Source organism: Oncorhynchus keta, chromosome 24 (genome assembly GCF_023373465.1).
Source record: "Oncorhynchus keta strain PuntledgeMale-10-30-2019 chromosome 24, Oket_V2, whole genome shotgun sequence".
In the NCBI taxonomy this organism is placed as follows: Eukaryota; Metazoa; Chordata; class Actinopteri; order Salmoniformes; family Salmonidae; genus Oncorhynchus; species Oncorhynchus keta.
Window position 1 is genome coordinate 14,322,967 of NC_068444.1, and position 26,911 is coordinate 14,349,877.

A 26,911-nucleotide genomic window follows, 5' to 3' on the forward strand; every position below is an offset into this window, starting at 1 on the left:
AAAACTGTGTGTGTGTGTGTGTGTGTGTGTGTGTGTGTGTGTGTGTGTGTGTGTGTGTGTGTGTGTGTGTGTGTGTGTGTGAGAGAAGTGCTCCTTAGGGAATAGGCCTATATCAGTAGTAACTTTAATGAGAATCAGCAGGAAGCTGCTTTTGTAGTCTGTAGAAGCTGCAGCTGCTTTGATCTGCTATGCCCCATGTAGTCTCTGATTCTCCTGACAGGATGTTAGATACAGAGATGGAGGTTATATTGTAAACCCCAGTGCCCTTCATCCGTTCCCTGTTCTGGATGTTTTAAAAGGCTCTTGTCTTGTTCTGATACGCAAAATGGCGATCCTGCGTAGTTGCACTGAGTAACTAATCGGGGAGCTGCACACTTGTGGGTATTTATAAATTAGGCTTGACACACTCCAAGCCTTTTGAAATATCTCCCTTCAGATGGTAGTCACTCAGTCATTTCCAATGGGGGTAATGTATGGTCTTTACTGTGAGGGAGGCCTAGTACCTTAAATGCATAATGTGTAAGGGGAGGGTATATTGAATTAAGGCAGACATTGACGGGAATCCATTCTTCCCAGCTTAGATATGTTGTCCCAGGTTGCGGTTAGGCTACTCTACCTTAGCAGAGATGATGGGAGATGGGGTAGTCTAGTTATGATTTATGTGGAGGAGGGGAGAGAGGCAAGCTTGTTACCTGGGCACAGGCTTATCTGTTATCAATAAAGTCAAGAGGTTCTATTAAGCGTAGAACTTAAGAGAACTAGCCTAGCTAGTAGTTCCCAGGGTTTGGGCCACAGAGTGAATTTCATCATCACACAAAGTGTACAGTTTCTGGCCTTTTTAGGTCAAATTAGAAAACGTAATGACTTTTCCACTAATAGTTGAGCGTGTGACATTCAGACTCCCTACCGTTACTGTTCTATTCAGATAATCAATCGTGTGGGTTAATGCTGATCTTGTAATATCACCAAGATGTTTTCACATTCTTCGTGTCAGTGGTGACCTTAGACAGTGGTGACCTTAGACAGTGGTGACCTTAGACAGTGGTGACCTTAGACAGCTACACACGGCTTGGCCTGGGTGTTGTTTTGCCAATTCAGTATTTCAGCCAATTAACATGTTTACAGTCAGTAGGTAGTAGGTCTATACTCTATTTTGGGCTATTGTGCAGATTAGAGGTCGACCGATTTATAATTTTTCAACATCGATACCGATTATTGGAGGACCAAATATGAAAGCTGGTGGTTCCTTTTAACATGAGTCTTCAATATTCCCAGGTAAGAAGTTTTAGGTTGATGTTATTATATGAATTATAGGACTATTTCTCTCTATACCATTTGTATTTCATTAACCTTTGACTATTGGATGTTCTTATAGGCACTTTAGTATTGCCAGTGTAACAGTATAGCTTCCGTCCCTCTCCTCGCACCTGGGCTCGAACCAGGAACACATCGACAACAGCCACCCTCAAAGCATCGTTACCCATCGCTCCACAAAAGCCGCGGCCCTTGCAGAGCAAGGGGAACAACTTCTCCAAGTCTCAGAGCGAGTGACGTTTGAAACGCTATTAGCGCGCACCCCGCTAACTAGCAAGCCATTTCACATTGGTTACACCAGCCTAATCTTGGGAGTTGATAGGCTTGAAGTTATAAATAGCTCAATGCTCAATGCTTGAAGCACAGCGAAAAGCTGCTGTCAAACGCATGAAAGTGCTGCCTACCATCGCTCAGTCAGACTGCTCTATCAAATATCAGATCATAGACTTAATCATAACATAATAACACACAGAAATATGAGCCTTTGGTCATTAACATGGTAGAATCCGGAAACTATCATTTCGAAAACAAAACGTTTATTCTTTCAGTGAAATATGGAATCGCTCCGTATGTTATCTAACGGGTGGCATCCATAAGTCTAAATATTGCTGTTACATTGTACAACCTTCAATGTTAAGTCATAATTATGTACAGTTCTGGCAAATTAATTACGGTTTTGTTAGGAATAAATGGACTTCACACAGTTCGCAACGAGCCAGGCGGCCCAAACTGCTGCATATACCCTGACTGCTTGCACGGAACGCAAGAGAAGTGACACAATTTCCCTAGTTATAAGAAATTAATGTTAGCAGGCAATATTAACTAAATATGCAGGTTTAAAAATATATACTTGTGTATTGATTTTAAAGAAAGGCATTGATGTTTATGGGTAGGTACACATTGGTGCAACGGCAGTGCTTTTTTCGCGAATGCGCTTGTTATCCTCTTATGGATCCCTAGTGATCCCTTCCCGCTCTAATCCCGCTAACAATTTGACAACATCCAGTGAAATTGCAGTGCGCCAAATTCAAAAACAGAAATACTCATAATGCAAATTCATGAAACATACAAGTGTTGTACATCAAAATAAAGCTTAACTTCTTCTTAATCCAGCCGCTGTGTCATATTTCACAAAGGCTTTACGGCGAAAGCAGACCTTGCGATTATCTGAAGACAGCGCCCCGCATACAATCACATGAAAATCAGATTTCAACCAGACAGGTGCGCGGCTAAAGTCAGAAATAGCGATATAATTGATGCCTTACCTTTGAAGATCTTCTTCTGTTGGCACTCTAAAATGTCCCAGAAACATCACAAAGGGTCCTTTTGTTCGATAATGTCCTTTGTCCCAAAAATGTCAATTTATTTAGCGTGTTTGATTCAGAAATACACCGGTTTCAACTCGCCCAACATGCCTACAAAGTATCTAATAAGTCACCTGTAAACTTGGTCCAAACATTTCAAACAACGTTCCTAATCCAACCTTAGGTATCCTAAAATGTAAATGATTGATACAATTTAAGATATACTGTGTTCAATGCCGGATAAAAAACAACGTGAGGCGCGTTCCAGGTCACGCGCATCAAAAGACTTGAGTCCATCTGAGTGACACATGGAAAGAACAGGACTACTTCTTCATTTCTCAAAAGAAAAACATCAACCAATTTCTAAAGGCGTCCTTCTGTGGTCCTTCTGTGGCTCAGTTGGTAGAGCATGGCGCTTGTAACGCCAGGGTAGTGGGTTCGATTCCCGGGACCACCCATACGTAGAATGTATGCACACATGACTGTAAGTCGCTTTGGATAAAAGCGTCAGCTAAATGGCATATATTATATTATTATTTATATTTAAAGACTGTTGACCTCCAGTGGAAGCCATGGGAACTGCAACCAGGTTCCTCATAAATAGGGCTTCCCTTTGAAAATGAATTAAAAGCAGTGACCTAAAAGAAAAACAATCTTGGATGGTTTGTCCTCTGGGTTTTGCCTGCCAAATCAGTTCTGTTATACTCAAAGGCATTATTTTAATGAGTGTTTTTCTATCCAAATCTACCAATTGTATGCATATCCTAGCTTCTGGGCCTGAGTAACAGGCAGTTTACTTTGGGCACACTTTTCATCCGGACGTGAAAATAGTGCCCCCTAGCCCAACGAGGTTAAATCATCACCCGTTTGGCGAAGTAAGCTGTGATTCGATGAGAAATTAACAGGCACCGCATCGATTATATGCAAAGCAGGACACTCTAAATAACAAGTAATATCATCAACCCTGTGTAGTTAACTAGTGATTATGTTAAGATTGGTTGTTTTTTATTAGATAAGTTTAATGCTAGCTAGCAACTTACCGTTGCTTCTTGCTGCCCTCGCGTAACAGGTAGTCAGCCTGCCACGCAGGCTCCTCGTGGAGTGCACTCTAAGGCAGGTGATTAGAGCGTTGGACTAGTAACCGGAAGGTTGCAAAAATTAATCCCAGAGCTGACAAGGTAAAAAAAATCTGTCGTTCTGCCCCTGAACAAGGCAGTTAACCCACTGTTTGCGCAGTGGTGAACCTATAGGCCTTCAGTGTGTGACAGTTTCGTGATTCTGTAAGGACAGCAACCATAATAACAGCGCACCAATGTAGGAGAGTGCACTTCTTGTAAAACGCAAAGAACCAGTGGTATAGTGGACGGTATACGCAGGTATAAGCCGTATACCCACTTTTTTCCCAGTGGGCATTGCGTGTACTCACTTACTGATGCGTATCAAAGTAGTGTAGTGGAGGTATACGATTGATCAATTATGTAATACAATAGAGACATCATGCACAAAGTAGCCTACACAATCGCAAATCACATGAAATATATTCACATGCGCGCCACGCACACAGCCTAGTTTCGGCCTAGTGTGCAGTTCTCAACTGGTTTTGGCATGGAGCAGCTCACAGAAGAATGACATCGGTAGCCGGTAAGGTAGGAAAGACTTTTCAATTCATCTACCTGTAAATGCTAACTAAGACAATAATGTACATGCAAACCAGGAGTTTAAACATTTTAGTTTGAGGTGTTGGTTATTAGGCTATTTGTGATGCGCAATTGTCATCATGGCTATTTGCATCAGGGGCGTAGACATGGATGGACCTGGGTAGACAGAGACCCACCCAGTGGGGAGCCAGGCCATGACTGGCCCACCCAATCAAATTGATGTGTTTTAATCATTGTTGTGGACTTAGACATTTTGAGTGAAAATCTGAAATCTGCCTTTTGAATGGCAGATGCCTTTTTTATCTAGCTTCTGATGGTCTAGCCCACTGCTTCTCAATCCTGGTCCTGGGGACCCAAAAGGGTGCACATTTTTGTTTTTGCCCTAACACTACACAGCTGATTCAAATGATCAACTCATCAAAAGGCTTTGATGATTTGAATCAGGTGTGTAGTGTTATATTATATATATTATAATATATTATATTATTTTAATCATTATTTTATAAGTCTTCAGCCCTTCTCTGAAGAAGTAGAATTGTTCCCCACTATGATTTGGGTTTGTAATCATTTTAGAGATGCTCTATTTTTCCTCAGCATGCAATTTTTTTCACTGTTTTTTGAATTTCAAAATAATCTACATGTTCTGAACACAGAACTACTGAACATTTTGAACTCTTATTATGGTGGGGATTTGACAAAATTACAATCACGATCTTGAATTGGACTCACATTTTGACTCTGTCTCGAACCCCTTGACCCCCCCCCCCCCGAGACTCTGTCTCGATTTGCTCTGGTCTTGAATCGGTCTCTCTTTAAATGACTTGATCACAACACTGCAGGTTTGTCTGCAGCTAGTGACCCTACAGTATAGATAGATGATAGTTCTGAGGTAGAATTCAGGCAGCATTGTTTCACCAGACTTGTTTACAGATACACTGCAGAAAAACAACCCAACTAACAGACACGCAAACTAGAATAACCAGGACAAGGTCAAACGAGTTTGGTAGACACATAAACTCTCCTTGAACTCTAAATCTCTTTCTCTCCCTTCACTTGTATTCAGATGATTAAGTATTTTCTGGTAATGATGAAGTTATTGTACTGGAACAAAGCCTGTGCTGCTTGTCTGCAACTATACACAGAGACATGCAGAGGACAACGTCTGTGTCCCAAACCACTCCCTATTCCCTTTATAGTGCAGTGATTTTTACTACTCTAATGACAAGGAAATAATTATCAACTCATTAAGATGTGGTTTACAGTATGTGTATGATCATGTCACTTGTACCCCTACCTACATGTGCGTATTACCTCAACTCCCTCGGACGGACTCCTGCACATATCCTCGGTACCGGCACTCCTTGTATATAGCCTAGTTATTGTGTAGCCTACACCTGTTGTATTTGGCACATGTGACGATATTTGATGAGATGATTTCCCATGCTTGTGGGCCAAAGTGTAAACTGTGTACTTGTCCGAGCGGTGACCTACGTTCGTCCATCTCTCTACCTCCTTTCCTGTAAATTGTTCTGTCCTTTTGTTAGATTGTCCTTTTGTTAGATTAGTTTTTTTTTAAGCAGCAGTTTTTGCCATTGAGGTCATTTGCAGTGTATTTGGTATGTCTTTGAAAGAGCATGGTCGATTCTTATTTTTTTGCTTTATTTTTGAAGATTGTATGCTAGGCTATTATTAACCAAAAGTACCTCGTAACATGATTATATTTGTAGATGTTGCAGTTGAATGCATCATTTTGGTTTTATTATGTAGGCCGACGTCTTTAACTACAGTAAGAGTAATATGTATTGGTCCAGAAGGAGTAGTGATGTCTTACTGGCTGTGCTCAGGCCTATAGAGACTAAATGGGTGATGAGCAATGGTTTTAAGGCTGAAGTGAATAATACAATAAGTGATTTATGGGTGAAGTTAACTTACTAGCCTATATTTAAGCAATAAGGCTTGAGGGGTGTGGTATATGGCCAATATACCACAAACCCCCAAGGTGCCTTATTGCTATTATAAACTGGTTATCAACGTAATTAGAGTAGTAAAAATACATGTTTTGTCATCAGACCGTATACCACGGGTATATACCACAACTGTTAGCCACTCAGCATACAGGGCCCGAACCACCCGGTTTCTAATTATTATTATTAGCCTATTATATTTACACATTGCTGGGTTATTCATTCTATAGCTAGCCAATGTTGCTTGCACATGTTAGTGATATATTGTCACCTGAATAAGCGAGAGTGGTTGTCTTGTCCAAATGGAAGAATTTATACTGTAGGCTATTTAAACATGTGGCAAGAATTTGGGAAAAATGTTCTCCGTCAACTAACGAAGGACTAAATGAGTTTAGTCTGACATCTTATTTAAGTGCAAACATGTAATCGGAAAAAAAACATGTATTGTCCCTAAGGCCTGTTGCTGTGAAGAGTCCAGCTGCACCAACAGATCCTCTGCTTCCCCCTCTTTAAATTACTTGAACACAACACTGCAGGTTTGTCTGCAGACATAGTCTTCTACTATGTCTCTCTGTTTATACTGGCAGGCAGGCAGAGGGGCGGGCAGAGGGGCAGGCAGAGGGGCAGGCGGGCAGGCAGAGGGGCGGGCAGAGGGGCAGGCAGAGGGGCAGGGCGGGCAGAGGGGCAGAGGGCAGAGGGGCAGGCGGGCAGAGGGGCGGGCGGGCAGAGGGGCGGGCGGGCAGAGGGGCGGGCAGAGGGGCGGGCAGAGGGGCGGGCAGAGGGCAGGCAGAGGGGCGGGCGGGCAGAGGGGCAGGCAGAGGGGCGGGGCGGGCAGAGGGGCAGGCAGAGGGGCGGACAGAGGGGCGGGCGGGCAGAGGGGCAGGCAGAGGGGCGGACAGAGGGGCGGGCGGGCAGGCAGAGGGGCGGGCAGAGGGACGGGCGGGCAGAGAGATGGGCAGGCAGAGAGATGGGCGGGCAGAGAGATGGGCGGGCAGAGAGATGGGCGGCAGAGGGGCGGGCGGGCAGGCAGAGGGGCGGGCAGAGAGATGGGCAGAGAGATGGGCAGAGAGATGGGCAGAGAGATGGGCAGAGGGGGCGGGCAATGATTAAGACATGTAAACAGCTGCCTTTGCGTTCCAGCGGTGTATCTGATCTGTGCATGTGTTAGCACCGGTAGCACAAGCTTAGCATCACCACCCTGGACAGTTCCGACCTAGACTATGTGGACAACTATAAATACCTAAGTGTCTGGTTAGACTGTAAACTCTCCTTCCAGACTCATATTAAACATCTCCAATCCAAAATCAAATCTAGAATCGGCTTTCTATTTCGCAACAAAGCCTCCTTCACTCACACCGCCAAACTTACCCTAGTAACTGACTATCCTACCGATCCTCGACTTCGGGAATGTCATCTACAAAATAGCTTCCAAGACTGCATCCAGTTTGCTGAGTAGAGTACATCACAGTGCCATCCGTTTTGTTACCAAATCACCTTATACCACCCACCACTGCGACCTGTATGCTCTAGTCGGCTGGCCCTCACAACATATTCGTTGCCAGAACCACTGGCTCCAGGTCATCTACAAGTCCATGCTAAGTAAAGCTCCGCCTTATCTCAGTTCACTGGTCACGATAACAACACCCACCCGTAGCACACGTTCCAGCAGGTATATCTCACTGATCATCCCCAAAGCCAACACCTCATTTGGCTGCCTTTCCTTCCAGTTCTCTGCTGCCAGTGACTAGAACGAATTGCAAAAATCGCTGAAGTTGGAGACTTTTATTTCCCTCACCAACTTTAAACATCAACTATCTGAGCATCTAACCGATCGCTGCAGCTGTACATAGTCCATCTGTAAACCCACCCAATCTACCTACCTCATCCCCATACTGTTTTTATTTTATTTACTTTTCTGCTCTTTTGCACACCAGTATCTCTACCTGCACATCCTCTGCTCATTTATCACTCCAGTGTTAATCTGCTAAATTCTAATTATTCGCTGCAATGGCCTATTTATTGCCTACCTCCTCATGCCTTTTGCACACACTGTATATAGACTTTCTTTTTTCTACTGTGTCATTGACTTGTTTATTGTGTTAATGGCTTGTTTATTGTTTACTCCATGTGTAACTCTGTGCTGTCTGTGTCACACTGCTTTGCTTTATCTTGGCCAGGTCGTCGTTGTAAATGAGAACTTGTTCTCAACTAGCCTACCTGGTTAAATAAAGGTGAAATAAAATAAAATATATATATTTTTTAAAGGCACAAGCTTGCAGTTAAAAGGCACAAGCCTCTGGAGGTAAAAGGCACAAGCCTCTGGAGGTAAAAGGCACAAGCCTCTGGAGGTAAAAGGCACAAGCCTCTGGAGGTAAAAGGCACAAGCCTCTGGAGGTAAAAGGCACAAGCCTCTGGAGGTAAAAGGCACAAGCCTCTGGAGGTAAAAGGCACAAGCCTCTGGAGGTAAAAGGCACAAGCCTCTGGAGGTAAAAGGCACAAGCCTCTGGAGGTAAAAGGCACAAGCCTCTGGAGGTAAAAGGCACAAGCCTCTGGAGGTAAAAGGCACAAGCCTCTGCAGTTAAAAGGCACAAGCCTCTGCAGTTAAAAGGCACAAGCCTCTGCAGTTAAAAGGCACAAGCCTCTGCAGTTAAAAGGCACAAGCCTCTGGAGGTAAAAGGCACAAGCCTCTGGAGGTAAAAGGCACAAGCCTCTGGAGGTAAAAGGCACAAGCCTCTGGAGGTAAAAGGCACAAGCCTCTGGAGGTAAAAGGCACAAGCCTCTGGAGGTAAAAGGCACAAGCCTCTGGAGGTAAAAGGGACAAGCCTCTGGAGGTAAAAGGCACAAGCCTCTGGAGGTAAAAGGCACAAGCCTCTGGAGGTAAAAGGGACAAGCCTCTGGAGGTAAAAGGCACAAGCCTCTGGAGGTAAAAGGCACAAGCCTCTGGAGGTAAAAGGGACAAGCCTCTGGAGGTAAAAGGTGATGTACTTTACTTAGTTCACTGGTTGAAGAGCCAGATAGTTAACTATTGTTATATATCTGAGGCTCTGTCTTCTACATAGTGTACTACTTTCAACCAGAGCCCTATGGGTCCCTACAGGTCGTGTACTATGTAGGGAATAGGGTGCCATTTGGAAGGCAGACTCAGTTAGATGGAGGGTCACGTCTGCTAAATGACTTAAATGTAATGTAATGTAATGTCGCGGTGAAACAGGAGCAGTTCAAGGTTAAGCTGATCTAGACTTCACTAAGCTTGTGAATGTTCAGTAAATGCCACTCCTTTTTAGTAGTGTTACTTTGTTCCATTCTGGACTAGTTCTGTTCTGGATAGAGATGGACCAGGTAGGAAATCACAGTGATGTATTCAATGAGCACAGTCACATGCACTCAATAATACGATTATTGTGGATAGTCAGATTTAATATAATAGATTGTTTAAAACATTTACATGCTTTGCAAGAAGAACAATTTCCCTAATAATCCTGGTTCTGTGGACACATCTGAGATCAGACTTCCTGATGGGACTTTGATCACCAATCAGAGTAAACGTTGCTACCACAGTGACCATGTTAATTACGCAAAGCCTATTATATTCTGACTTCAGACGTTCTGAAGTTTGTATGCGAAAACTATTTCTAAGATGCGTACTTTCAGTCGCTCGTCAAAGGGAGGCTACCGGTGCTAACACAGATCAGATACACCGCTGGAACGCAGAGGAAGCTTGTTTACATGTCCTAATCATTTGAAAGATGGCTCAGAAAACCAGGTGTTTTTAATCAGTGTGTGCTTTCTTCAATTTTGACCGTTTGCCTATTTTTTTTATTTTTAAGATAAGCAGAGTAAATTGTTTACATGACTAGTTCCCAACTCCGCCTACTGCCAAAATCAGTTTAATATTGAATTAAACGTGTGCATGTAAACATACTCAAGGATTATATTTCTACAGGGGGAATACAATACTGTATGTGTGCCAACTGTTCCATAAGTTTAATTCAGTTCCAATCACTAGGACTTTCATTTATCTCACAGATAGCCTATGTCCTACTTCTGAAAGAATCTAGTAATTCCAGAAAGAAACATTTAAAAAATTTGTGACACCACTATTGTATCCTGATTCCCCTCATTGTCAATGTTGGAGCGCCTGTGTGGCACTGAAAGGGTTATTGGGATACTGGTGCTCTATGTTTCCATTGGTTAGCCTTGACCCGATGGTGACACACACTCATGTCGATCGATCAGACCCAGAACAACCAGTCCCAGACAGACAGAGGACTCTGTCCTAATAATGACTCTAGATAATCAATGGAAGATAATGAGGCAGAATGACAGTTAGGCCCTGCAAGTTCTCTCTCTCTCTCTCTCTCTCTCTCGAAAGGACACTTCATTGTCCCAGTAGCATGTCAGACTAATTAACTCCTATCTCGTTGGTTGAGATATTGACTTGCACCCCTCAGAACAGCCTAAGTTTGTCGGCATGGACACAAGGTGTCAAAAAAGTTCCCTGGATGTCCTTGAGGTGGTGGACCATTCTTGATACACACTGGAAACTGTTGAGCGTGAAAAACCCACTAGCGTTGCAGTTCTTGACACACTCGAACCGGTGCGCCTGGCACCTACTACCATACCCTGTTCAAAGGCACTTAAATCTTTTGGCTTGTCCATTCTCATCTACACTGATTGAAGTGGATTTAACAGGTGACATCAATAAGGGATCATAGCTTTCACTTTGATTCACCTGGTCAGTCTTTCATGGAAAGAGCAGGTGTTCCTAATGTTTTTTTACACTATGTATATATTCTATATAAGCTAGTTTAATAGATACTTGTAACTAGCAGCAGTAGCCTACTGTTATTTAGATTAGCTACAGTACATTCACATTCTCACAAGGTATGTTTGAATACAGATTTAGTTATGTCGAGACCTTAGGATGCCACCACCACAACCGTACTTGAACCTTCAGGTGGAAATGAACTGAAAGTTCAAATTAAATAAAGGTGTCATTTTTGCATACCTTGAATGTGTCTGTGAATATTAACTACAAACATCTGGGCTTGCTGACGGTATGTTCTGGAATATGTCCCAAATGACACCCTACCCTTCCCAATAGGACTCTGGTCAAAAGTAGGCCATTTGGGACTCATAGCTAGTGTTTTTAAATAAAGACATAATGGATAAACATCAGATATAAACACCACCCAACTCTGTAGAAACAGCATGTTCATATCTGGGGTAGCAACACTCATCTGCAGCTCACATCGTCCTTCTATTTAATTACATTCACCTTTCCCCCACCTGCTCTCAGTCGCTCTGATCTGCTTGTCAGTGTCCGACTTAAAACGTTTGTTCACCTTTCAAAAGGCAAAGCAGGACGATGTGAGAGCTGCAGATGGGTGTTGCTACCCCAGATATGGGCATGCTGTTTCTACAGAGTTGGGTGGTGTTTATATCTGACGTTTATCCATTAAGTCTTTATTAAAAACACTAGCTATGAACGCTGCTGGCCTTAATAGAAAGATGGATGGAGAACAGGGGATGCTTCAGGTTGTTTTTTTTTTAACATTTCAGGGCGTTTTTCCAACTCTCTTTCTGCTGTCAACGTGCCATGACGTTCCAATGACTTACAGGGCCTTCAGAAAGTATTCACACCCCTTGACTTTTCCCACATTTTGTTGTGTTACAGCCTGAATTTGACATTTTGGTTAAATTGATATTGTTTGTCACTGGCCTTCACACAATACCCCACAATGTCAAAGTTGAATTATGTTTTAGAAATGTTTACAAATGGAAAGAAAAAAGTATTGACTTAGTAAGTAATCAATCGCTTTATTGTGGCAAGCCTAAAAAATTTGCTCAAGTCACATATTTAGTTGCATGGACTCACTCTGTGTACAATAATAGTGTTTAACGTGATTTTTGAATCTGCCTCATCTCTGTACCCCACACATACAATTATCTGTAAGGTCCCTCATCTCTGTACCCCACACATACAATTATCTGTAAGGTCCCTCAGTTGAGCAGTGAATGTCAAACACAGAATCAACCACAAAGAACATGGAGGTTTTCCAATGCCTCACAAAGAATGGCACCTATTGGTAGATGGGTAAAAATAAGAAAAGCATACCTTGATTATCCGTTTGAGCATGGTAAAGGTATTACACTGAACAAAATGATGAATAGGGTGCCTATTAAAAATAAAAGATGTCCATATGCACAATAATATTTTTTCCCTCAAATGTTGTGCACAAATTTGTTACCATCCCTGTTAGTGAGCTTGTCTCCTTTGCCAAGATAATCCATCCACCTGACAGGTGTGGCATATCAAGAAGCTGATAATTACACAGGTGCCCCTTGTGCTGGGGTCAGTAAAAGGCGACTCTTAAATGTGCAGGCTTGTCACACAATACATTGCCACATATGTCTCAAGTTTTGCGGGGGCATGCATTTGGCATGCTGACTGCAGGAATGTCTACCAGAGCAGTTACCAGAAAATGTCATGTTAATTTCTCTACCATAAGCCGTCTCCAACCTTGTTTTAGAGAATTTGGCAGTATGTCCAAATGGCCTCAAAACCGCAGATAATGTGTATGGCGTCGTGTGGGCAAGCAGTTTGCTGACGTCAACGTTGTGAACAGAGTGCCCATTGTGGCAGTAGGGTTATGGTATGGACAGGAATAAGCTATGGACAACGAACCCAATTTGCATTTTATCGATGGCAATTTGAATGCACAGAAATACCGTGACAAGATTCTGAGGCCCATTGTGAGGCCCATTTTTCCCCCTTAAGATATCTGTATTCCCAGTCATGTAAAATAGATAAGGGCTCAGGGGTGTGAATACTTATGTAAACGAGATATTTATGTATTTAAGTTTCAATAAATTATTAAAACATTTCTAAATGCATGTTTTCACATTATTGTCATTATGTGTAGATGGATGAGAATTGTTTTTACTTTTGAATTCAGGCTGTAACACCAGAAATGTTGAATAAGACCAGAGGGGAAAAGCAGCCAACAAGTGCTCAGCATACTGTTTGTGCCAACTCCTTCAAGACTGTGTAACACTTTGGTTACTACATGATTCCATGTTTATTTTATTTTTTATTTTAATAGGCAAGTCAGTTAAGAACAAATTCTTATTTTCAATGACAGCCTAGGAACAGTAGGTTAACTGCCTGTTCAAGGGCAGAACGACAGATTTTGTACCTTGTCAGCTCAGGGATTTGAACTTGCAACCTTTCGGTTACTAGTCCAACGCTCTAACCACTAGGCTACGCTGCCCTGTGTTGTTTCATGTTGATGTCTTCACTATTATTCTACAATGTAGAAAATAGTACAAATTAAAGAACAACCCATGTCCAAATGAGAGGACGACCGATTATGATATTTCAATACCGATTATTGGAGGGCCAAAAGACCGATACTAATTAATTAATCGGCCAGTTTTTTTAATAATGACAATTACAACAATACACTTGTTGAACACTTATTTTAACTTTATATAATACATCAATCAAATCCATTTTGACTCAAATAAATAATGAAACATGTTCAATTTGGTTTAAATAATGCAAAAACAAAGTGTTGGAGAAGAAAGTAAAAGTGCAATATGTGCCATGTAAGAAAGCTAAAGTTTAAGTTCCTTGCTCAGAACATGAGAACATATGAAAGCTGGTGGTTCCTTTTAACATGAGTCTTCAATATTCCCAGGTAAGAAGTTTTAGGTTGTAGTTATTATAGGAATTATAGGACTATTTCCCTCTATACCATTTGTATTTCATTAACCTTTGACTATAGGATGTTCTTATAGGCACTATAGTATTGCCAGTGTAACAGTATAGCTTCCGTCCCTCTAGTTAGAGCGCGCTAACTAGCTAGCCATTTCACTTCAGTTACACCAGCCTCATCTCGGGGGTTGATAGGCTTGAAGTCATAAACAGCGCAATGCTTGACGCACAACGAAGAGCTGCTGGCAAAACACACGAAAGTGCTGTTTAAATTAATGTTTACACGCCTGCTTCTGCCTACCTCCGCTCAGTCAGATACTTGTATGCTCAGTCAGATTATATGCAACGCAGGACACGCTAGATAATATCTAGTAATATCATCAACCATGTGTGGTTAACTAGTGATTATGATAATTTTTTTATAAGATAAGATTAATACTAGCTAGCAACTTACCTTGGCTTACTGTATTTCGCATAACATGCAGTCTCCTTGTGGAGTGCAACGAGAGAGAGGCAGGTCGTTATTGCGTTGGACTACGTAACTGTAAGGTTGCAAGATTGGATCCCCCGAGCTGACAAGGTGAAAATCTGTCGTTCTGCCCCTGAACAAGGCAGTTAACCCACCGTTCCTAGGCCGTCATTGAAAATAAGAATGCGTTCTTAACTGACTTGCCTAGTTAAATAAAGATATTAAAAAATAATAAATAAATCGGCGCCCAAAAATCCCGATTCCCGATTGTTATGAAAACTTGAAATGGGCCCTAATTAATCGGCCACCGGTTGACCTCTAGTCCAAACTCATGACTGGAACTGTATGTTATTGTGACTAGCACCACACCTGTAGCCGACCACATAACCTGTGATGGAAATCAATATCATTCTTTTAGCATACTATCTTCTTCAGAGGGAATCACAGGAGCAATTAGGGTGTATATATATATATATACATATATTATTTTTTTTATTTTTTTATTTTTTTCATTTTTTTTTTCAGTTGTCCTTTTTAAAACCTGCTTTGTGTAAAATATTGTGTGCTGTAGCTTGTTAAATGAATACATGAGTCTCTGGATGACAACATAATGATGTTTGTATCCAACTTTACGGCTGTTCTCCTAAAGAAGTTAAATCTGCTTGGTGTTTTGTTTCAGTGCCACGATACGAACCTGACGTCACTATGTGCTGTGACATGTTTACAGCCAGGCTTTCACACAGACACTGGAAACCAGTCATCTTCCTGCTGCACCAACATAACACACACAACCTTTTAGGTGAGGTGATTGAAGGCCAATGAGGCTTGACTGGGTTTGATTTCACAGTCTCGTTTTCCTCACCTGCTTTTGTACTTGGTGCCAACTCTCAATGGCCCTGCTGTAGCCGGTGTGTATCCAACATGCCTTTTTGATGTTGATATTGTGTTTCCCTGAAGTTCCTAGTGTAGAACACACCCGCAGGCCATGGTGAGTGGTTTTGTGTTTTTGCAGGCAGGGTTTTGCATTACAGATGATGATGTTGGGTGTGACGCGCTGTAAGGGGAGATTGACACACACACAGTCCGTTGAAGATGCAGTAATTTACTGTACCATGATGTCAGCCAGAGCTCTCCACCTTTTAATTGAGAAGGAAGCAACTGTTTCCAGAGAAAGAATCTCTCTTCCTCTCTCTCCCTTCTTCTATGTCTGGAATGTTGGCTCATGTTCTAACTAGAACTCTTAAAGGCTCTGTTCTCTCGCTGTCATTGGGGTGGTTTAGGCCCCACTTGGCAAGCTGCCTAATGTGTGTTTCTTCGTGTGTGTGTGTGTGTGTGTGTGTGTGTGTGTGTGTGTGTGTGTGTGTGTGTGTGTGTGTGTGTGTGTGTGTACTCGCGCCCAGTGTAAGTGGAACTATCCTGTCACTGTAGAAACATGAAATCATCATGTGAGTGGCTGGCTTATATGACACACCTCATTTAAACTGCCATGAAGAAATGTGATAACTTTTGGTTGGGTTTAAAGGGATACTTTGGGATCTACATTACTTCCCCAAGAGTCCGCACCCAGAGATAACAATGGTATCCACGAGTTCATCCGACTCTGGGGAAGATTTTGCCAAAATCCTAAAGTGTCCCTTTTTTTATATCATGGGTCAAAAGCAGTTGGTGAGACAGTAGCCTCATTGACAGAGCTGATAGTGAGGAGGAATTCACTGTTAATATTCAGTAGGGATGGAATAGAATAGAATAGAAGTTCTGTTTCATTGATTGAAACCAATGCCAAGAGATCTGTCTCTTCTACTGTTCACAACATTCACACTGTGTGTGTGTGTGTGTGTGTGTGTGTGTGTGTGTGTGTGTGTGTGTGTGTGTGTGTGTGTGTGTGTGTGTGTGTGTGTGTGTGTGTGTGTGTGTGTGTGTGTGTGTGTGTGTGTGTGTGTGTGTGTGTGTGTGTGTGTGTGTGTGTGTGTGTGTGTGCGTGCGTGCGCCTAGGGACCACCAGCCTCACTGAGCCCATACCCAGTCTCTCATTCAGCAGGGACCATTCTTCCAACTCTGGCCCCTCTCTCTCTCTCTCTCTCTCACTGGGCCATGCACAAGAATGTGTGTGCGTACACACACACACATTCTTGTGCATGGCCCAGTGAGAGAGAGAGAGAGAGAGGCCAGAGTTGGAAGAATGGTCCCTGCTGAATGAGAGACTGGGTATGGGCTCTGAGAGCAGGGCTAGCGGAGGAGTCAATTCCCAGAGAGATGGGCTTTAGATGGGGTGGCTGAGCCTGGAAAGGCCCCTGGAGCTGAGGGGTAGAATGTACAGTAGGGAATGAGTGTAGGAGAGTGGAGGTAGGACTGGATTGATTGATTGAATTAATGACTACAGGGAAGTCAGAGAGGAGAAAATATGGGACAAGTACTCTTGTTCAACAGACACTAATGCCTAGGACAAGTACTCTTGTTCACCAGACACTAATGCCTAGGACAAGTACTCTTGTTCAACAGACACTAATGCCTAGGACAAGTACTCTTGTTCACCAGACACTAATGACTAGGACAAGTACTCTTGTTCAACAGACACTAATGCCTAGGACAAGTACTCTTGTTCACCAGACACTAATGCCTAGGACAAGTACTCTTGTTCACCAGACACTAATGCCTAGGACAAGTACTCTTGTTCAACAGACACTAATGCCTAGGACAAGTTCTCTTGTTCGCTAGACACTAATGCCTAGGACAAGTACTCTTGTTCACCAGACACTAATGCCTAGGACAAGTACTCTTGTTCACCAGACACTAATGCCTAGGACAAGTACTCTTGTTCGCCTAGGGCAAGTGGCAATGTGGCTGCTGTGGGGTAAGTCAGCTATCAGGACAGGTAGCCTTGTCCAAGGTATGTGCTTTAGCCAATCAATTCCTCTGACTATCCGTATGTGATTGGCATAAGAGCGGAGAGAAGTTCGCTGAAGCGACTGATCTGGAGCAGGCTAAGGAGGAGTCTGGTTCAGTCAGGGGGGATTGCTTGCATGGAATAAAAACTGTTTAGTTTTCAGTCAGCTGGCAGAATTTTGCCATAACACTGTATGCGAGAAGCGAGTGGGAGCAACCTCCAGCCATTCTGACATGTTATTTCAGGAACCAGTGATGAAGAAAGAGAGGAACATGTGAGCTCTTGCTGTGAAAACCGAGAGACCCTGCCGTGATGGAAGATCACTAGACGTTCTGTTGAAAAGACAAATGTCACCAAATCCTTTTTCCATCTCCCCCTCCCTCCTTCCCTCTCTCTCCTTCCCTCTCTCTCCTTCCCTCTCTCTCCTTCCCTCTCTCCTTCCATCCCTCCTTCCATCCTTTCCCTCTCTCCCTCCCTCTCTCCTTCCATCCCTCCTTCCATCCCTTCCCTCTTTCCTTCCATCCCTCCTTCCATCCCTTCCCTCTTTCCTTCCCTCTCTCCTTCCATCCTTCCCTCTCTCCTTCCATCCCTCCTTCCATCCCTTCCCTCTCTCCTTCCCTCTCTCCTTCCATCCTTCCCTCTCTCCTTCCCTCTCTCCTTCCCTCTCTCCTTCCTTCCCTCCCTCTCTCCCTCCCTCTCTCCTTCCATCCCTCCTTCCATCCCTTCCTCTCTCCTTCCATCCCTTCCTCTCTCCTTCCATCCCTTCCCTCTCTCCTTCCCTCTCTCCTTCCATCCCTCCTTCCATCCCTTCCCTCTCTCCTTCCCTCTCTCCTTCCATCCCTTCCCTCTCTCCTTCCCTCGCTCCTTCCCTCTCTCCTTCCATCCCTCCTTTCATCCCTTCCCTCTTTCCTTCCCTCTCTCCTTCCATCCCTCCTTCCATCCCTTCCCTCTCTCCTTCCCTCCCTCTCTCCTTCCATCCCTCCTTCCATCCCTTCCCTCTCTCCTTCCCTCCCTCTCTCCCTCCCTCTCTCCTTCCGTCTCTCCTTCCATCCCTCCTTCCTTCTCTCTCTCCTTCTCTCTCTCCCTCCCTCTCTCCTTCCCTCTCTCCTTCCATCCCTCCTTCCATCCCTTCCCTCTCTCCTTCCCTCTCTCCTTCCCTCTCTCCCTCCCTCTCTCCTTCCATCCCTTCCCTCTCTCCTTCCCTCTGTCCTTCCCTCTGTCCTTCTCTCTCTCCCTCCCTCTCTCCTTCCCTCTCTCCTTCTCTCTCTCCCTCCCTTTCTCCTTCCATCCCTTCCCTCTCTCCTTCCCTCTCTCCTTCCCTCTCTCCCTCCCTTTCTCCTTCCATCCCTTCTCTCTCTCCTTCCCTCTCTCCTTCCCTCTCTCCTTCCCTCTCTCCTTCCCTCTCTCCCTCCCTCTCTCCTTCCCTCTCTCCTTCCATCCCCCCTTCCCTCTGTCCTTCCCTCTGTCCTTCCCTCTCCTCTCTCTCCCTCCCTCTCTCCTTCCCTCTCTCCTTCTCTCTCTCCCTCCATTTCTCCTTCCATCCCTTCCCTCTCTCCCTCCCTCTCTCCTTCCCTCTCTCCTTCTCTCTCTCCCTCCCTTTCTCCTTCCCTCTCTCCTTCCCTCTCTCCTTCCCTCTCTCCTTCCAACCATCCCTTCACCCCCCCTTCTTTGTTTTTCAGAGTTGCTGGGCTCCACAAAGAGGCTCAACATCAACTATCAGGACTTAGATGGGTAAGAGATGTGTGTGTGCATGTGTTTCCTAATGAGTGTGAGTCAGTTAGATGGACTTGTGTTCGTGTTTGCATAGCTGAGGTTTATCCTCTCTCTGTACTTATTTGGCTCAAAGAAATTTGATTTGATTTGACATGGTCTTCATCTTTATCGGATGCCTGTTGTGGTCGGTTCTCACTGTAGACTTACCACCCAGTCACACCTGTATGCAGACAGACCAGACACAGTGTGTGTGCGTGTGCATGTACATGTGTGAGTGTGTGTTTTTCTGTCTGTGTGCGTGTGCATGTTTTTTTAAGCAAGTGGGGGCATGATAGATGACAGTGATGCCTAGGGCCCACAAGGAAGAAGTAGGAGTTGAACAAACAGTGACCAGTCACCCTAAATCAACACTCACTCAGCATGGAGAGAGATAGGGGGAGGTGGGTGGGGGGTTTAAAGGAGTGAAAACAGACAGATGAGACATGGTTGATATGGACGGATGTTTATCTGACTAAGTACCAGGCAGGTCAAAACAATGAAACTTCCAATTTGTAGATCACCAGTTAGGTACTGTTAAACACTCCCAAATGGCACCCTTTTCCCTATATAGGGCACTACTTTTAACCAAGACTATAGAGGCCATAGAGGAATAGGGTACTATTTGGGACGTAACCTTACACACTCATACTGAACATGACTCGATCCTAGTTTTATTTATTTAACCTTTATTTAACTAGGCAAGTCCAGTTAAGGACACGTTCTTATTTGACTATGATGGCCTGTACCCCGGGCCGAACCCTTCCCTAATACGGACGACGCTGAGCCAATCGTGCACCACCCTATGGGACTCCCAATCACTGCCGGTTGTGATATAGCCCGGGATCGAACCTCAGTCTGTAGTGGCCTGTGGCACTGAGATGCAGTGCCTTAGACCCCTGCACCACTCGAGAGCCCCTATTTCCACCCACCATCACAGATTCACTGCACAAACTTCCCCATGGCAGAATTTCGGATATGAAATAATCCTAGCTTTATACTGTGGTGTACCGTGTGTGTGTGGTCCTCTGTCGCTCAGTTGGTAGAGATGGTGGGTTTGATTTGCACGACCACCCAAACGTAAAATATATTCACGCGTGACTCCGCTGTAAGTCGCTTTGATATAACCATATAAACTCAGCAAAAAAAAGAAACGTCCTCTCAATGTCAACTGCGTTTATTTTCAGCCAACTTAAACATGTGTAAATATTTGTATGAACATAACAAGATTCAACAACTGAGACATAAACTGAACAAGTTCCACAGACAAAATCAAAAGTAACAGTCAGTATCTGGTGTGGCCACCAGCTGCATTAAGTACGGCAGTGCATCTCCTCCTCATGGACTGGACCAGATTTGCAAGTTATTTCTGTGAGATGATATCCCACTCTTCTACGAAGGCACCTGCAAGTTCCTGGACATTTCTGGGGGAATGGCCCGAGCCCTCACCCTCTGATCCAACAGGTCCCAGACGTGCTCATTGGGATTGAGATCCAGGCTCTTCACTGGCCATAGCCAGATTTCCTGTCTTGCAGGAAATCACGTACAGAACGAGCACTATGGCTGGTGGCATTGTCATGCTGGAGGGTCATGTCAGGATGAGCCTGCAGGAAGGGTACCACATGAGGGAGGAGGATGTCTTCCCAGTAACACACAGCGTTGAGATTGACAGCAATGACAACAAGCTCAGTCCGATGATGCTGTGACACACCGCCCCAGACCATGATGGACCCTCCACCTCCAAATCGATCCCGCTCCAGAGTACAGGCCTCGGTGTAACGCTCATTCCTTCGATGATAAATGCGAATCCGACCATCACCCCTGGTGAGACAAAAACGTGACTCATCAGTGAAGAGCACTTTCTGACAGTCCTGTTTGGTCCAGTGACGGTGGGTATGTGTCCATAGGCGATGTTGTAGCCGGTGATGTGTGGTGAGGACCTGCCTTACAACAGGCCTACAAGCTCTCAGTCCAGCCTCTCTCAGCCTATTGCGGACAGTCTGAGCACTGATGGAGGGATTGTGCGTTCCTGGTGTAACTCGGGTAGTTGTTGTTGCCATCCTGTACCTGTCCCGCAGGTGTGATGTTCGGATGTACCGATCCTGTGTAGGTGTTGTTACACATGGTCTGCCACTGCGAGGACAATCAGCTGTCCGTCCTGTCTCCCTGTAGCTCTGTCTTAGGCGTCTCACAGTACGGACATTGCAATTTATTGCCCTGGCCACATCTGAAGTCCTCATGCCTCCTTGCAGCATGCCTAAGGCACGTTCACGCAGCTGAGCAGGGACCCTGGGCACCGTTCTTTTGGTGTTTTTCAGAGTCAGTAGAAAGGCCTCTTTAGTGTCCTTAGTTTTCATAACTGTGACCTTAATTGCATACCGTTTGTAAGCTGTTACTGTCTTAACGACCGTTCCACAGGTGCGTGTTCATTTAATTGTTTATGGTTCATTGAACAAGCATGAGAAACGGTGTTTAAACCCTTTACAATGAAGATCTGTGAAGTTATTTGGATTTTTACTAATTATCTTTGAAAGACAAGGTCCTGAAAAAGGGACATTTCTTTTTTTGCCGAGGTTATTATAGAAGGAAGGCTCCAAGTGCGTATGTATCACTGTCCTTACTCCAGTCATTCAACCAACCAGTACCCTGACACACACACACACACACACACACACACACACACAACATGAGAGCATTTCATGGTACCCTACTATACTTGAGTTGAAATATTACTTGCAATCATGAGTTTATTTTTTCTCCAGCTTGTTGATACTAAATTGTTATGGAGGTTGTTGTTCTTGGCATGCATCTTAAATGGCACCCTATTGCCTGTGTAGTGCACTACTTTTGACCAGGGCCCATTATAAGGACTCGGGTGCCATTTGGGATGTACCTTGGTCAGTTCGTTCCCAGGTGTTTGGACCTGGTCCTTGGTTTAAGGTTGGGGCTGGAAGGCTGAAGGCTCACCTCCTGTGAAGTCCTCAGTTAGATGTATACCCTCTCTGTTTATGGCAGACTCATTTCACCCTGGACCCCCCCCCCCCAACCAGCGGAAAGGGGAAGACCTGTTTCTAAGCCAGAATATTCCCAGCAAATAAGTAGTAGTGTGACAATGGACTTTCCCTCCCTCCCCATCCCTTCTCTCCTCTCCTCTCCCTCCCCTCTCTCTGTGTGTGTCCCCCCCTTCCCTCTCTCAGGTTTTCAGCATTACACCATGCAGCTCTAACAGGCACCACTGAGCTGCTGTCACTACTACTGGAGGCTCAGGCCACTGTGGACATCAAAGACATTAATGGTGAGGGGTTATAAGCTGTTATAAAACTGTTTTGAAACACTTACGAACCATTATAGACAAGTAATACAAGTCATTAATTAAAGGGTAAATCTGTTATTGTAAAAAAAAAAGACAAAGCGGGCACCATTTCTTTTGGTAAATAAAATAAACTATCCCACATTGCCCCATTAATTTTTCAATCTTCTAACTTACCGGCTCTCGTCCTCTGTCTGACTCTGCCTCTCTCTCTCTCTCTCTCTCTCTCTCTCTCTCTCTCTCTCTCTCTCTCTCTCTCTCTCTCTCTCTCTCTCTCTCTCTCTTTTCTCTTTTTCTCTCTCTCTTTCTTTTTCTCTCTCTCTTTCTTTTTCTCTCTCTCTTTTTCTCTCTCTCTCTATCTCTCTCCTCTCTCTCTTTCTTTTTCTCTCTCTCTCTCTCTCTCTCTCTCTCTCTCTCTCTCTCTCTTTCTCTCTCTCTCTCTCTCTCTCTTTCTCTTTCTCTTTCTCTCTAGGTATGCGTCCGCTACATTATGCAGCGTGGCAGGGTAAAGCTGACTCTGTGTTGCTGCTGCTGAGAGCTGGAGCCTCTGTTAACACACTGTCACAGGACGGACACATACCTCTACACCTGTCTGCACAGTACGGACACTACCAGGTGGTGAGTACACATGCACAGACGCATGCTCGCGCACACACACAGAATCCTATTTTCCCTAACCCTTAACGTAAATCTAACCCTAACACTAATTCTAACCTTAACCCTAAATCCCCTAGAAATAGTATTTGACCTTATGGGGACAAATTTTGTTTGTTTACAAACGATTTTGGTTTGTTAACTATTCTTGTGGGAACTTCTGGTCCCCGCAAGAATAGTTAAACACGACCAGATGTTGATTCTTGATTCCAAGATGGCTTCTTTTGTCTTGTCCCGTGTATATATCGTTTTCTTCGTATATATTTAGGGTATATTTTTAATTTTTCAAAATCTCAATTTCCATCTACGGACTAAACATACACTCCTGCAACCCGCCTCATCCAATCTGGTACGCATCTGCTATTTATTATACTTTAGCATCAGCAGCTAGCCAGCTAACTAGCTACTAGCTAGTAGTCAGTTAGCTACTGCTAGCGGTCATCACCGTTAACTCGGATATCAGCCAGCCTCAGCCCAGTCAATTCCTGCCGGCCTGCACAGCGCAATATCAATCCAGAGCATATCGGACTGCTTTTTCTCTACCACATTTCCGGATTCCTACCGCAAACTCTGAATCTTTACACCGTATCATCGCAGCTAGCTAGCTGCTATCCGAGTGGCTACTCCTGGCTAATGTTTCTGTCCCGAAGCAAGAACCAGTTAGCCTGAAGCTAGCCTTGAGCTAGGCCAATCTCCTGGCTAGCCGAAGAGGTCCATCGGCCAATTCTTGGGCTGCAATACCTCTTTTGCCAATTGGCCTGGACCCTTTACTGCCGACACTGAGCCCCGCCGATCCATCATGACTGGTCTGCCGACGTAACTGTACGAGGTGGTTTCAACAGCCTCCTCCCTTAGTTTATTTTATTCATTGTTTAGCACACTCCGCCAACCCGGATGTCCTAGCCGTGTCTGAATCCTGGCTTAGGAAGGCCACCAAAAATCCTGAAATGTCCATCCCTAACTATAACATTTTCTGACAAGATGGAACTGCCAAAGGGGGCAGAGATAGAACTCTGCAGAGTTCTGTCATACTGTCCAGGTCTGTGCCCAAACAATTCGAGCTTCTACTATTAAAAATCCACCTTTCCAGAAACAAGTCTCTCACCTTTGCCGCTTGTTATAGACCTCCTTCAGCCCCCAGTTGTGCCCTGGACATGATATGTGAATTGATTGCCCCCTATCTATCTTCAGAGTTCTCACTGTTAAGTGACATAAACTGGGACATGCTTAACAACATTTGCCTTCTAAATACACCTTTGCTGTCTTCAACCAGGATCTCAGCGATCACTGCCTCATTGCCTGCGTGAGTAATGGGTCTGCGGTCAACCGACCACCCCTCATCATTGTCAAACACTCCCTAAAACACTTCAGCGAGCAGGCACTTCTAATTGACCTGGCCCCGGTATCTTGGAAGGATATTGACTTAATTCCATCAGTAAAGGAGGCCTGGTTATTCTTAAAAAGTGCTTTCCTCACCATCTTAAATAAGCATGCCCCATTCAACCTTGGTTCACCCCAGACTTGACTGCCCTTGACCAGCACAAAAACATCCTGTGGTATTCTGCATTAGCATTGAATAGTCCCCGCGATATGCAACTTTCCAGGGAAGTCAGGAACCAATATAAGTTTTGGGACACTGTAAAATCCATTGAGAATAAGAGCACATCCTCCCAGCTGCCCACTGCATTGAGGATAGGAAACACTGACACCACTGATGAATCTACGACAATCGATTATTTCAATAAGCATTTTGTTTTTATGACTGGCCATGCTTTCCACCTGGCTACCCCTACCCCGGCCAACATCTCAGCACCCCCTGCAGCAACTTGCCCAAGCCCGCCCCGCTTCTCCTTCACCCAAGTCCAGACAGCTGATGTTCTTGCAACCCCTATTACTAGCCTATTCATCCTCTTTCGTATCATCTGAGATCCCCAAAGATTGGACATCTGCCACGGTCATCCTCCTCTTCAAAGGGGGAGACACTCTAGACCCAAACTGTTACAGACCTATATCCATCCTGCCCTGCCTTTCTAAAATGTTCGAAAGCCAAGTTACTAAACAGATCACCGACCATTTCGAATCCCACCGTACCTACTCCACTATGCAATCCGGTTTGCCGAGCTGGTCATGGGTGCACCTCAGCCACGCTCAAGGTCCTAAACGATATCATAACCGCCATCGATAAAAGACAGTACTGTGCAGCTGTCTTCATCGACCTGGCCAAGGCTTTCTACTCTGTCAATCACCGCATTCTTATCGGCAGACTCCACAGCCGTGGAATCTCAAATGACTGCCTCTCCTGGTTCACCAACTACTTCTCAGATAGTGTGTCAAATTGGAGGGCCTGTTGTCCGGACCTCTGGCAGTCTCTATGGGGGTGCCACAGGGTTCAAGTCTCGGGCCGACTCTTTTCTCTGCATATATCAATGATGTCGCTCTTGCTGCTGGTGATTCTCTGATCCACCTCTACGCAGACGACACAATTCTGTATACATCTGGCCCTTCTTTGGACACTGTGCTAACAAACCTTAGAATGATCTTCAAAACCATACAACACTCCTTCCGTGGCCTCCAACTGCTCTTAAATGCTAGTAAAACTAAGTGCATGCTCTTCAACCGATTGCTGCCCGCACCCTGCTGCCCGACTAGCATCACTACTCTGGACGGTTCTGACGTCGAATATGTGGACAACAACAAATACCTAGTGGTCTGGTTAGACTGTAAACTCTCCTTCCAGACTCACATTAAGCATCTCCAATCCAAAATTAAATCTAGAATCGGCTTCCTATTTTGCAACAAAGCCTCCTTCACTCACACTGCCAAACATACCCTCATAAAACTGACTATCCTACCGATAATTTACAAAATAGCCTCCAACACTCTACTCAGCAAACTGGATGTAGTCTATCACAGCGCCATCTGTTTTGTCACCAAAGCCCCATATACTACCCACCACTGTGACCTGTATGCTCTCGTTGGCTGGCCCTCACTACATATTCGTCGCCAAACCCACTGGCTCCAGGTAATCTATAAGTCTTTGTTAGGTATCATCATAGCAACACCCACCAGCAGCACGCACTCCAGCAGGTTTATTTCACTGGTCATCCCCAAAGCCAAAACTTCCTTTGGCCGCCTTTCCTCCCAGTTCTCTGTTGCCAATGACTGGAACGAATTGCAAAAATCACTGAAGCTGGAGTCTTATATCTCCCTTTCTAACTTTAAGCATCAGCTGTCAGAGCAGCTTACCGATAGCAGTGTACAGGCACAGTGAATCTGTAAATAGCACACCCAACTACCTCATCCCCATGTTTTCTTTTGTTGCTCTTTCGCACTCCAGTATCTCTACTTGCACATCATCATCTGCACATCTATCACTCTTGTGTTAATGCTAAATCGTAATTATTTCGCCTCTATGGCCTATTTATTGCCTTACCTCTCTATTCTTCTACATTTGCACACACTGTACATATATTTTTCTATTGTGTTATTGACTGTACGTTTGTTTATGTGTAACTCTGTGTTGCTGTTTGTGTCGCACTGCTTTGCTTTATATTGGCCAGGTCGCAGTTGTAAATGAGAACTAGCCTACCTGGTTAAATAAAGGTGTTCTCAACTAGCCTACCTGGTTAAATAAAGGTGTTCTCAACTAGCCTACCTGGTTAAATAAAGGTGTTCTCAACTAGCCTACCTGGTTAAATAAAGGTGTTCTCAACTAGCCTACCTGGTTAAATAAAGGTGTTCTCAACTAGCCTACCTGGTTAAATAAAGGTGTTCTCAACTAGCCTACCTGGTTAAATAAAGGTGTTCTCAACTAGCCTACCTGGTTAAATAAAGGTGTTCTCAACTAGCCTACCTGGTTAAATAAAGGTGTTCTCAACTAGCCTA

At 44.4% G+C, this 26,911-nt stretch overlaps 1 protein-coding gene across 4 annotated transcripts in view; it reads left to right on the forward strand.

Moving 5' to 3' along the window:
• LOC118357685 (caskin-2-like) overlaps positions 1-26,911 on the forward strand; it is a 113,037-nt gene that overhangs the window by 22,711 nt on the left and 63,415 nt on the right. For 3 of the 4 annotated variants that reach the window (XM_052477786.1, XM_052477785.1, XM_052477784.1), the window contains exons 3-5: positions 18,993-19,044; positions 22,260-22,357; positions 22,845-22,990. In XM_052477786.1, coding sequence (XP_052333746.1) covers positions 18,993-19,044; positions 22,260-22,357; positions 22,845-22,990 — 296 coding nt within the window. The remainder of the gene's footprint in view (positions 1-18,992; positions 19,045-22,259; positions 22,358-22,844; positions 22,991-26,911) is intronic. The other variant, XM_052477787.1, reaches the window with a different exon arrangement.